General features: G+C 39.7%; 1 protein-coding gene across 2 annotated transcripts in view; it reads right to left on the bottom strand.

Annotated features, from left to right (window-relative positions):
• Positions 1 to 5,683, bottom strand: part of LOC143213100 (dual specificity calcium/calmodulin-dependent 3',5'-cyclic nucleotide phosphodiesterase 1-like) — a 192,907-nt gene extending 187,224 nt beyond the window's left edge. For both annotated transcript variants that reach the window (XM_076432658.1, XM_076432659.1), the window contains exon 1: positions 1,584 to 5,683. In XM_076432658.1, the coding sequence (XP_076288773.1) occupies positions 1,584 to 1,608 (25 nt within the window). In that variant the 5' untranslated portion in view covers positions 1,609 to 5,683. The remainder of the gene's footprint in view (positions 1 to 1,583) is intronic.
• Between the last annotated feature and the right edge of the window lie 7,154 nt (positions 5,684 to 12,837).

Below are 12,837 nucleotides of genomic sequence, written 5' to 3'. Positions count from 1 at the left end.
TTTTCATTAATTTCAGTAATAATAATCTAGTGTTAGGAATGTGGCAGGCAATTTATCGATATTGCAGGTTTGATAGTACATAAATTTTAGATTCCGTAATATGAGAATCCCTTTGTAACGAACGTGTTAGTAGCGGCGAGCGATTATTAGTGTTGACACATTACCGACCGGTGATTATTGCATAATTTTGAAGAAATCCATGGTACATGGCTAAACGTTTTTTAATGGAACCTTCAATAGCAACAGCAATTTTTCAAGTCACCCTCAATAACGTCGTCTAATAGTTCCATTTAAGATTGCAATCTAAAGGAGAAGTTCTATGCTTCCTTTTGGCCCGGCAGAATTATTTAAAATCCTATTAATAGGCTTCCGGTAGGTAAAGTGTTTAAAGATGTGGACTCCTTTTTCCAGAATTGCAAGGCTGCGGGATTCGCCTTCTCATCTCTCAATAATACAAACACGGGGTTTTTCACTAGTCAAGAATAGTAGATAAAAGATCGATCTAGTGCGCCATGTCCCTCAGAAGTTCTATTTTCATAGCTACATGCTGCCGAATAATGCGAATTACGCCTCGTAAACTTAACAAAATATATAAAAAGAACTTTTCAAAAACCACGCTTATATGAAAATGCACTAAAAAGTAGGAAATTATTTTTTTAGGCATTAGTGACTATAAATAAAAGCGTGGAGCGCTAAACTATATTGACGTAATTCGTCAATATTCGTGGGTGGGCCCTCCACGCTTTTATTTATAGTCACCAATGCCTAAAAAAAGTTATTTTCTCCTTTTTAGTGCATTTTAGTATAAGCGTGGTTTTCAAAAAGTTCTTTTTATATATTTTTTATTTTCTACTTTTTTAAATGGAACGCAAGATACAGTAATACTGGCATGAAATATATATGAGAGAAAGAATAAGGGGATGACTCCGAGAGACGACGTCTCTTGATGGAGTCCGAAATTGTCCGAAATGGAACTGAATGAACGGAACGCCACACTGACTGAGCTCCTTCGGTGCGAAGTGGGTCAGTGGAGTGGGGATGAATCGGAGTGGGAACGCGTAGTGGAGTAGGGAGCGCTGGCGCGCGGAGTGGGGATCGCTGAACGCGATGATATTAACATTCTTTTTTCTCCTAGACGCACAGTTTTTAAAAAAAATTTGTTTTTTAATATTGCATCGTCATCCAGTTCTGAGCTATGTTTAAAGTTTCAAGTCTCTAACTTATCGGGAAGTGATTTAAGATGTGATTTCAAGATTTGACGCATACAACGACAACGACAACTCGGCAAGCTAATATAAGCATGGTAGAAATAGGTCTTTTGAGAGGTATAGCGCCCTAGATCGATCTTTTATCTAGCCTTTTGACTACTGAAAAACCTCGTGTCTGTATTATCGAGAAAAGAAAAGGCGAATCCCGGGCCCTTGCAATCTCAGAAAAAGAAGTCTACCGCCTTAAGATCCGCAGTTGAGTGTTACTTTGCGGACACCAGGTAGACGAGAGGAGCCGAGAACGATCGCGCGGAGGATCGAAGCGGTGCCGGTTATAGCCGGACATAGAAATCAATGAGTACACATCAAACTTGCCTTGTGCATGCCTGTCCTTGTCCATGTCTCGGTGGTATTCGGGTCCGGTAGTCGGCGGAGTGGCGATCACCTCGGATCACTGCATCACGAAACTTTCCAACTGCGATCGATCCGTGATCTCACACGATCAGATTCGGGCTGGCACGGATTACTCCCAAACGTTGTGCGCATCTGTCGCGGAGACTTGGACTTGGGTTGGGGAGGGGGATCGAGCAAATTTTTACACGTTTATCACAAACAAAGAGAGAGAGAGAGAGATACACGTGTGCGACAAAAAAAAGGTGGCCGGAGTGACGACACCTTTGACAAGCAGCGCAGAAAATGATGGAGATCAATCGGCGGACATCCTGCGGTATTTATACCTAATCCAATTAACCAACCGGCGGCTGTAATCCACGTCGCTCAGGTTCTGTCGTCAAAATTCCGCGGACATCGCTGCCCCGCAACAAACCTGTCCTTGGAAAAATCTCTCTAGAAGCCGAGAAGTACTAGCCAAGCCTTCTACAAGCTAACTAGCCTAACCTTCTTAACAATAGGAAATGTTATTGACAAGCTGACCGATTCGAGATCTGTAAAAGTTCGTTCAGAGAGTCTGTTAAGTGTCTCCTGGTCGACGATCATCGCGAGACCAGCCGACAGAGGTGCATCTGGGAAATGGAAGAGAATGTGTGTATGTTAGTGACACAGATATGGAAGATTGGGACCCATGCACAGTACCGGGCCCACTTTCTCCGACCTCCTGAAAATTTAAAAACAATTCACTCGATGCTGCGTGGAAAGGAGCTGGGGATTATGCAAGATTTTGAGGATTACACTTTCGGTTTGGGCATTCTTCCCCTCCACAAACGGAGCACGTGACTCACTGACGACAACCTTGAGCCCACCATTTTGAATTTCATCGGGAATTTCTGCATGCTCTGTGCTCTTAAATCGTTGGCAGAACTTTTTAATTGCAAATGTTATTTTCTAAGTTTTACTGATTTTGTAACGTTTTGTAAGTTTTATAATTTATGATTATTGTGTTAATTCTCGGACTCCTGCCAGTTCTACGCCTGTGCACAGAAGAAGGATGAATTTTTTAAATAATATGAATTATGAACTTTTCAAATAATAATAATAATCATGAATTTTTCAAATAATAATAATTATGAATTTTTCAATAATACGAATTATAAATTTTTCAAATAATAATAATCATGAATTTTTCAAATAATAATGATTACTTCAAATAGTAATAATTACGAAAATAATGATTACGAAATATTTAATTAATTCGGCTCCTGTTCGTAGAAGTGAAGTATTCATTTGTCATAATAATTTTCAGTTTAGCCTATGATAAATGAAGTGGTAAAATTTTACGAGACGTATTTTTGAGAAAAGTTCTATATTAATGCATTAGTGCATCGGGAGAACAAAGAGAGCGTTCGAATTCTTTTATCCGGCTATCCTGTAATAATGAACTGGAAGAAGAAAGGAGCCACGGATAAAGGTGGATCCGCCGACCACAAATTTCTTCAAGGACCTTTTCAGGAAGCTGCTGCCCCGCGAATGCTTTACGTTCGAGGTCCGCGATTCTTTCGTGTGCAGACGTGGAAAGCTTCAATAATCTGGGAAAGAAACACGTGCGTCGTGTTAATGGATGAGAGAACACCTCGACAAATTCACTTTGTTTTCTTGGAGAATCTTCCGAGAAATCAAACCCGAAACCTCGGAAAATATTTTTGCGAAACTATTTTGGAAAAACCTTCTGTTGAGCTGGAGTATTTTTTAAAAATTAGAATAAATGTAAAGTTTAAATAATAGATGTTTTTTTAATCAAGTAGATTTCAGCTTTCAATAATGAATGTTTTTTTTAATTCCATAGATGTCAGTTTTAAATAATAGATTTTTGTAATTCAATAGATTTGGAGTGATGCTTTTTAAACCACAGAAATCGATACAATTTTTATAAATCTTTATGAAACTGAAAGAAACAAATTTTCTGTATTCTCACTATTCTTCTAATGTTTTCCAATACTGTTCTTACTAATTTTAGCATACTATCTCCAGAAAATACAATGTTTCTGCAAAACTTTTCTGAAGAATTGCACAATTATTGCTGGATAGTTCTTGTTGATACTTTGAAAGGAAGTAAAGAAGTAAAGAAGTTAAAAAAAGTTCTTTCTGTCTTGGGCTGTGAGCTGGAATATTTTTCTTAAATCAAATAGATAAAAACAGCAATGCTTGTTAAAAATCTGACTAACTTGCAGCAAATTTTCTGCCTATCTCTTCCACATTCAATCTAATAACTAGACTTCGAATATTTATGCAAAATAAAAAGTTTGTGCATCAATTGCAAGATGCAGGAGCTAAATATAAATTTATATTGTTCATTAATAATTGTAACGTGACGAAAATAATACATAAATACTCCCAAAATCTTTTAATATTTTCACTCTTTTAAATTGCACTTGTTCGTTTTCGTTACAAAAGCATAAAATCCGGAGTCTACTAATAACAAAGAGTTTCCACGTCTCTTGTTCACACCGAAGAAACAATTTTTCCAGAAATGATTTTACACAGAAAATGAACCGGTGTCGTAAGAGGATCGACAGAACTTTCGCGAGAGTTCATTACGAATCTCTCTTTAAGAATGCCTCTCCCTTTCACTGGAAGAGGACGAAACCACAGATAAAGTTGGCCACGAGCAGGACAGCTGGGTGTCACCAGCATCCATTCGGCGGTCGAAGATAAGGGTTACCGTCCTGATGAAATCCAAGCACGCCGAGGAACAATGGCGAAGCTGTACAAGAGATAATCAACGTCACCTTCCGATATATACCACCATGAAAATCGGTCGACACAACAGCCGTTCAGAAAACACGAGCACAGAGACAGAAGAGGAGAAAACAACGTCCTCGTTGTTATTCAGGTGAACCGCGACAACAAACACAGCAAATTCGATCAAATTAGCCGGGCATCAATTTCATAACATTTTTGAAGACGGGACTTGAGGATTTAGGAGGATAGAGCAAGACGAGGTTCAGCAATTACCAAGTTTAGCAATTTTTAGGTTCACCAATTAGTGAATTCATCAATTTCTGGATCTAGTAACCTTTAGTTTCTCAAATTACTAGGTTCAGCAATCTCTAAAATTAGAAATTTTCAAGTTCCCTCAACTACTAGGACCAGCAATGTCTAGGTTCATTAATTGCTAGATTTATAAATGTTTATGTTCAGCAATCTTTAGGTTCACAAAGTACTACGTTCACCAATTTTACTAGGTTCAGCAATTTTTCGGTTCGCCAATTACTAGGTTCTGTAGACTTTAGGTTCATCAATTAGTGGATTCATCAATCTCTGGATTTAGTAACCTTTAGTTTCTCAAATTACTAGGTTCAGCAATCCCTAAAATTAGAAATTTTAAGGGTCCCCAATTACTAGAACCAACAATCTCTAGGTTCACCAATTGCTAGATTTAGACATCTTTAGGTTCACAAATTACTACGTTCACCAATTTTACTAGGTTCAGCAGTCTTTAGGTTCGCCAATTACTAGGTTCTGCAAACTTTAAGTTCACCTTTAGGTGTACCATTTACAAGATTTAGCAAACTTCAACTTCAGCAATTTTCAGAAGTTCAACTTTAACTTCAACGATCTTTAGGTTCATTAATCTTAAAGTTCACCAGCAACTAGACTCAGCTAAGTTCAGCGATCTTTACGTTTAGCGATTGCTAGATCCAGCAATATTGAGATCCACATAGCTGAATTAATAGTTTCACCAATCCTCAGAAATGGTTACAGGAGGTTGCAACAGATCCCAGGTGAAAGAGACTCGAAGGTGTCGTCAGCGATACACATGTGCTTCAAGCAAAGATGGAATTGTTGATGGTAAATCGTTGAATAGGGGTGTTGGGGTGATTAAGGGTTTCGAGGGTGAAGGGGATGAAACGAGGGTCAACCTGGATAGATTGAACACACACACAGGGTGCGCGGGAAAGTTTCGATAGTGTCCCGTGTTTGATTCGCGCGCTATGGACTCGCGTGGGCGGCCGAGAGGTGTACTCCGCGGGCTAGATGCAGCTCGACGGAATGACAGTGGCCTACTGAGGGGACGCCGCGCGGAACGGAACGCGGCTCGAGTGCGAAACCCCGCGAAAATCGGATGTGCGTGCGCAACAAGCGCCGAACCGTCGACGATAAAGTCACGTTCACACCTAGTGGCCACGGGATTACCGGAGATTTATTGTTCTGGAACGCGAGATCCGTTCGGAGCGTTCTTACACACGGGAACCCTGATCAAAATTCATCGGATCTTGTTATCTGCATCGCTACTTGTACAGTGGACTGCGGATTGTATGCATTTCCGACGAAAATGAAAATTTATTTACGTTCGAAAAACATCAAATTAGTATCAATTTATAAATATTGCTAGAAGTACAATTACAGTAAAGCAAAAATAGATGCCACGTCACTTTAAATGTAAAGGTAAGATAAAATTCAGGACGACAATTATGGTGAAGTAGAAATGGATGTTACTTCACCCTAAATATTGAAGGTTAAACAAAATTGAGAGGACAATTATAGTGAACCAAAAATGGATGTTACTTTACACTAACAGTGAAGGTAAGATAAAATTCAGGACGACAATTATGGTAAAGTATAAATGGATGTTACTTTACCCTAAATGTGAAGGTTAGACAAAATTGAGAGGACAATTATAGTGAAGCAGAAATGGATGTTACTTCACACTTAGATAAGATTCAGGAGGACAATCATAGTAAAGTAAAAATAGATGTTACTTCACCCTAACTGCGAATGTCAGATGAAATAGAATGGGACTCTCAGAAGAACGATTATCAAAATAATACAGTAAGAAATTGCAAACATTGCTGACAAGCAACATGATGCATCATGAAGTTACAAGGTCAAAGCTGTCTTTTTAGATAGCTTGTAACCTTTATTGAAAATGTATCGTTGTATATGTATATGTATGATATTTTTTGGATACATTTTTCCGGAAAATTCGAACTAAAAACCCCGTATAGTGTGCATTACGCAACATTAAGAATAAATAGAGAGAGAGAGAGACTGTCGCGTGGTGTGTCTGACCCTCTTACCGGTCGAGTACTACTACTTAGCAGCGAAGAGAAGGGAAGTGTCGACCTTGCAGACACCACTGGCGTTGTTTTGTTCTTCAGTTCAGCCATGATAGACGACGTGATAACGAAGACGAGGGAGGAATTATCTCGAATGCTTGGAAGACAAGCAGACTATCGTGGCTCCCATGTACTGACCTGAACATATTTACTCTAGATTTGTAAATACATAATAAAAACAAACATTCTGCAGAGAACGGAAACAAATTTCGACTTTAACCAATATGTTAATACACTTTCCATCGACTGGAAATTGCAGTGAGTATCTAAAAAATGTTTTACTTCGCTGAAAGGTCAAGGTCATCTTCAACAACAAAGGTCATTCCAATTTTAAATGGCACTGTGCATTTCTGATTCCATCATGGACTAGTTCAAGACGAATTTTTGTGCTATATTATTTTTGTGTTAAACTATAGAAACTCGTGGATTTTTAAATAGTTTGATAAGGAATAATTATTCTAAGAGAAGCACGGTTTAATATCCGCTAAAATATTAACAACAACGCACCCCATAGAGTTTTATTGAAGTTATAACTTTTCATTAAGGACCTTCGAAGGAGTCCACAAGATTTATAATAACTTCGCTAACAAAATTGATTTCCAGAACGCAGTTAGTTTAAAAATTACTTGTATAGAAGATGGGACACGCTATAGAAATTTCATTTTTCCAAATAAACCTCGAGTCACTGCACAAATTAACAGGATAATTTACTTGAAAGGAACTCGGAAACGAAGTTGCTATTTGTTTAAATAATTTGTTAAATTTCGAAGCAAAGTTCCTTCGAATTTCTCTCGAAACTTATTTCTTATTTAACATCCTTTGGAAAGGACCTTCGAGAAGGCAGAGACTAATCGACTATTTACTCCCATGGAGAATTTAATGAAGATGCCCGTCGGATTGCTAAATGTTCGCGTACATTTTCTGTCTCGCAAATCATCATACTTGTGAACTTCGCGCAATGAACGGTACTTTTTATAATCAATACCGTTCAGTGAAAGGGGCTTCGTAATTTTACAGGCCAGTGATGTTTCAAGGATAGACGCTTCTGCCACGTTGCATGTAATAGGAAAGTAATTAACTTTGTGATGAGAAATATATGACCGTAGAATTTTTATTCCTCTCACATCTCGTTTCTAATTACTGAAAAATTCCTGATTTCTGGCAAGCTGTTGCAGATCTTAAACACTTTCAATCACATACAAATATTATTGTTAAACGATCGAATATTATATCGTTCGACCTACAATTTTTTATTTGAATGTGTAATATACATACGATAATTACAAGAGACATAATGAACATCATATACAGGGTGTTCCAAAAATATACTTCCTTGCAAGGGACGATTCCCGAGGCCATTTGAAGAAACTTTTTCCTTTGCGAAAATATTCTACATTGCTTTGTTGCGGAGTTATTAACGAAAAACGGGGACCAATCAGGTCACGCCCACAGCGGACGGGCTCCGCCTTGGGGGCGGGTTCCGCTGAGCGCGGCGCTGTCATTGGCCCGTGTTTTTCGCGAATAACTTCGTAACGGAGCCACGGAGAACATTTTCGTAAAGGAAAGAGTTACTTCAAATGATCAAAGAAATCCTTGTAGACCATGTATTTTGATTCATAATGGTGGAGTAAAAAGTGGAAACATTTGTGCAGTTTAATAAATTAAATAATACTAGCGTACTACGTAATAGTCCCTAGTGTAGGACCACTGTTATCGCTGCGTTCGATCGCTCGCGGCTTCTACGTTTGTCCCCAGCTGAATTTGGCATGTAATTATACAGCCGTTACCTGCCAGTCATAATATATCAATCATATGAACCCTAAATGAAGCACGTTCAACCGGATATCGCAAGTCTGTTGTATGTTAGCATTAATGTTGAGGGGTTATACTAAATATTTAGTGACAGCAGCTTACTTAATGTAAAATAACGCATACTACACCGACAGACAAAGAGGATCAAATAATTGACAAAATGTCAATTCCCGTCACTAACAAACTACTCGGTGCAACTTTAGACCCAAATCGGAAAGAGCATATGTTATTCCTGATCCCTGGTTAAGAGTGCCACTATCAAAGTAGCAAAGGGGGTCGAATGAAACGAGCAGATAATTGTAACAACCTAATCAATGCAACTTTTAATTCAAGTCTGAAAGAGCAAATCCTATTCCTGGTCCCTGCTAAAGAGTGCCCCTATCAAGGTAGCAAAGAGGGTCCACACCGCACTGTCTCCAATGAAACTGGAGCAAATAATTTGCAAAATATCAATTCCCTTCAATTTCACTAGCATCAATTTCACTTGATCAATTTTGACTAGGAACCTAGTCAATGTAACTTTAAACTCAACTCTGAAAGAGCAAATCCTATTCCTGGTCTCTGCCAAGCAGTGTCACTATCTTGATAGCAAAGAGGGACCACAACCTACTACCCCCAATGAAACTGGAGAAAGTAATTGGCAAAATATACTAGCAACCTAGTTAATGTAACTTTAAACCCAACTCTGAAGGAGCAAATCCTATTCCTGGTCCCTAGCAAAGAGTGCCTCTATTGAGGTAGCAAAGAGGGTCTACACCGCACTGTCCCCAATGAAACTGGAGCAAATAATTGACAAAATATCAATTCCCATGTATAGTAACCTAATCAATGCACCTATAAACCGAATTCTAAAGAGTAAATCCTATTCCCGATCCCTGAATAAAGAGTGCCACTATGAAGGTAGCTAAAGGGGCCTCACGTCGCACTGTCTGCGATGCAAATAAAGCATGGAGGTCACGGCCGCGACCTGGGGCGGCTATAGAAGGCGGGGGTGCCTTCTATAGACCCTCTGGAACGTGGTTTCGCAACGTCGAAGATTCTTGAACGTCAGAAGCGATAGCCCCCATAGTAAAGGAGCATAGAGGGTAGAAGGAGGGGGGCCGAGGATGCTAGCCATGGGCCCCAGATATTAATACGTCCACGACGCCTGTTCACTTTGTCGATCAGCGGTGTGTAAGATCGGGTACACCCTCCAACACACATTCACACACACCGACGGAACTTTGTCCCTGTTGCAAGGTGAAATGCTAACTAAAGGGGATGTTTTAATGGCAAAGATAATAATATGCTGCGATGCCGATAGCTATTCCTAGCCCGCCGCCGTCGGTCAGCCGACTGGTGAAATGCTAGACTACGAAACGTCGGTTCAAGTTCTCTCTAGCTCTTGGGATCCTTTCGACGAGTCTGATCCCGGTAGGATTGAAGAGACAGAGTTAGCTGAATGGTATTTGATGATTCCCCCCCGTTGTTATTTCGACGGCGATCGGCTTATCTCGCGCAACAAACCGTGAAACTGGCGGCCCCGGTTGCATAAAATCCGGCTCAATGAGTTTCCAAGAAGGGCGCCGCAATTAACCACGCTCTCGCGCTATGCTGCCATGATCTATCGAAAAAAAAGCTGATGGCTAAAATGAGCCGCGCCGTCGAAACCGACGACAGCTGGCACGCGGCTATGATTTCACAGGATCCACTGGGAATCATAATGCAATAGATCCGGGGATATGTTATGGTTAGAGAACAAGTTTCTTCCTGGGGGTTTGATCCCTCGAGACCCTAACTTTTGGACTGGGACTTTGGTCTTTGATTGGCTTTTGTGGGGACATAGGGATGCTGATGAGCAGACCGCGAAATACTGACAGTAAAGCAAAAATAGATGTTACTTCGCCCTAAATGTGAAGGTTAGATAAAATTCAGGACAATTATGGTACAGTAAAAACGGATGTCACTTCACCCTGAAGTTGGTACATTTGTCTCGACTTGGTAAAGTTATTAGTTTAATAAAAAAAAAAAGTTCACCAAAAATTAATTGTTAATGCAACAACATTCGCCTGAAGAAGTACGAATTTATTTATCCGTTTTTCAATCGTCTGGTGATCTTGGTACTCCGGGTCAAAATAGACCCGGCCACCGCCGTCGGATGGTTGAAGCCACGCCCGGCATACGTTCACAGCGCGGAACCGTCGCTAGAAAATAGTTCTATAAATACGCGGCACGAGGAGCTATTATTGACACTTCATCAAGATCAACAGCGTTTGTCACAAGCGGATGAATATACAAACGTAAAACCGGGTGTACGGCCAAATAACCAAGTTTCACGTTCAGTCGAACACAATATTGCCTTTGAATACAAATCCGCCGGTCCTTTACGAGGCTCGCACCAGCCGCGGCTATGAAATCCGTGTGCCATAGTAATCTACAGTAACGACAGTGCGTTTGTTCGAGGGGAAAGTCATGCGGAGGATTTTGCGCGACGGTGACGGTGGTTTCTCGCGGAGCACGTTGCGAGGTACACTCCTCGACAAAAATGACATCTCTTTAACTTCTCGGACACGGAATCTTTGAACTACAGTCGTCGAAGGAGAGACGGCAAATTCGTTATTAATTAATACATGTAACTTTCTTCTGTGTAAGAATACAAGGGGACTAAAAATATGTTTCTTTCAGAGGGGAGATTCTTGAGGTCATGCGAAACAACTTTCTCCTTTGCGAAAATCTTCTCCGACGCTTCGTTCAGAAGTTATTAACGAAAAACGCGGGGCAATCAGGGCGTGGCTGACGCGGACTGACTCCGCCTCGGGGCCGGGCCCCGCTGAGCGCGGCGCTGTCATTGGCCTGTGTTTTTCGTTAATAACTCCTGAACGGAGAGTCGGAGAAGATTTTCACAAAGGAAAAAGTTACTTAAAATGACCTGAGGAATTTACCACATCAAGGAAATATTTTTGGAGACTCCCGGTATAAATTCTTGGCCAATCGAATGCTTGAGATAAAGGAAAGTAAAGAGAAATTTGTTTGCTAGTTGTTATATCGTGTGTTTCGTGCAGAAATATTAACGTTCGAGAGATTAAGCGCGCGTGCTGTCGTTTTGTGCGCGAGTGTAGAAATTGGCCGCACGCAATCCCGATTTCATCGCGACAACTCGGTATAAATAGAAAAAAGAGGTGGAAAAACGAAGTGCAAAATAGAGAAGAAAAGATAGCTTACAAAACGTTCGTACTTCCATTCAAGACTGTCGTATATAAAAGTGCTCTCATTCATGCGTTCCGACTGACCTCCAGTGGCTGGTATTAACGCTAAAAATGGACGCGGACGCTTTTAAAGTTCATATTCGCGTTCCTCCTCGTGCCCACTGTTGGAGCGAAACCCTCGCGAAAAATCCGGCGAAATCCAAAAAGCGAATTACCTTGATCTGTGGAAACCCATTTGGGAAATAGGCCTCGTGGCTATATGTATAGTGCGGCGAGAACAATCGAGAGGAAATTAATCCGAGACTGCTGAGCGACGGTGCCTCGCTCGTCGTCGAAAAGTCATCCGAAAATGCTGAATGGTCCCGCACATTTCTAGATTATGGTCTTTTTCAGATTTGGAATGAGTTTTAGTTTTTTTGTAATGATAAAATATTCTTGCACGTCTTGCATGTACTTTTTCCATCGACATTTTCATTGCAATAGATTGTTGTGTCAATTTATTTCTTTTTTTAATAATTTTAGGAAGCCGAAAATAATACAATGGTTTGTTTAAATTCTTTAAATATTGATTGTCCGATACACTTTTTCCTAAATAAAGTCACAGAGAAATGAAAAATTTTGCACTAGATTTTTCTGTGTAATATTAATGTTTTTATTTGTGTAATTGTAGACGAAACTCCATCGAGTATCAATAAACAGACTTTGTAATTACTGAAATTTGGGATTATTTGGTTAACGAAATTTCGAGATAATTATGCTTCGGCTAATTTACACGTGAACTTGATCATCCTATGAATAATTTCACTGCATAAATTTCCAATGATGTGTTCATTTTATTATTTTAGTAATAACATCACATTAATGCATACAGTGCATTATTAAATACACGAATAATGTGAAAATTGTCTGGAGCATCTAAGAAATAGATTTTATAACAAAATTGAATATCGGAGAATTCCACGTTTATTAATAATATTATATATTAATAATACATATGCACAAACCTGAATAGCATACCGTTTACCGTCGAATGGTTAAATAAAGAAGCCATTCCTACAGAATAGCGTAAGCAAAATGGGGCCATTAACTCATCCCTCAAAGGAGTACATGACAAATACA

Source organism: Lasioglossum baleicum, chromosome 10 (assembly GCF_051020765.1).
Source record: "Lasioglossum baleicum chromosome 10, iyLasBale1, whole genome shotgun sequence".
In the NCBI taxonomy this organism is placed as follows: domain Eukaryota; kingdom Metazoa; phylum Arthropoda; class Insecta; order Hymenoptera; family Halictidae; genus Lasioglossum; species Lasioglossum baleicum.
This window is presented reverse-complemented; position numbering and strand designations above follow the sequence as displayed.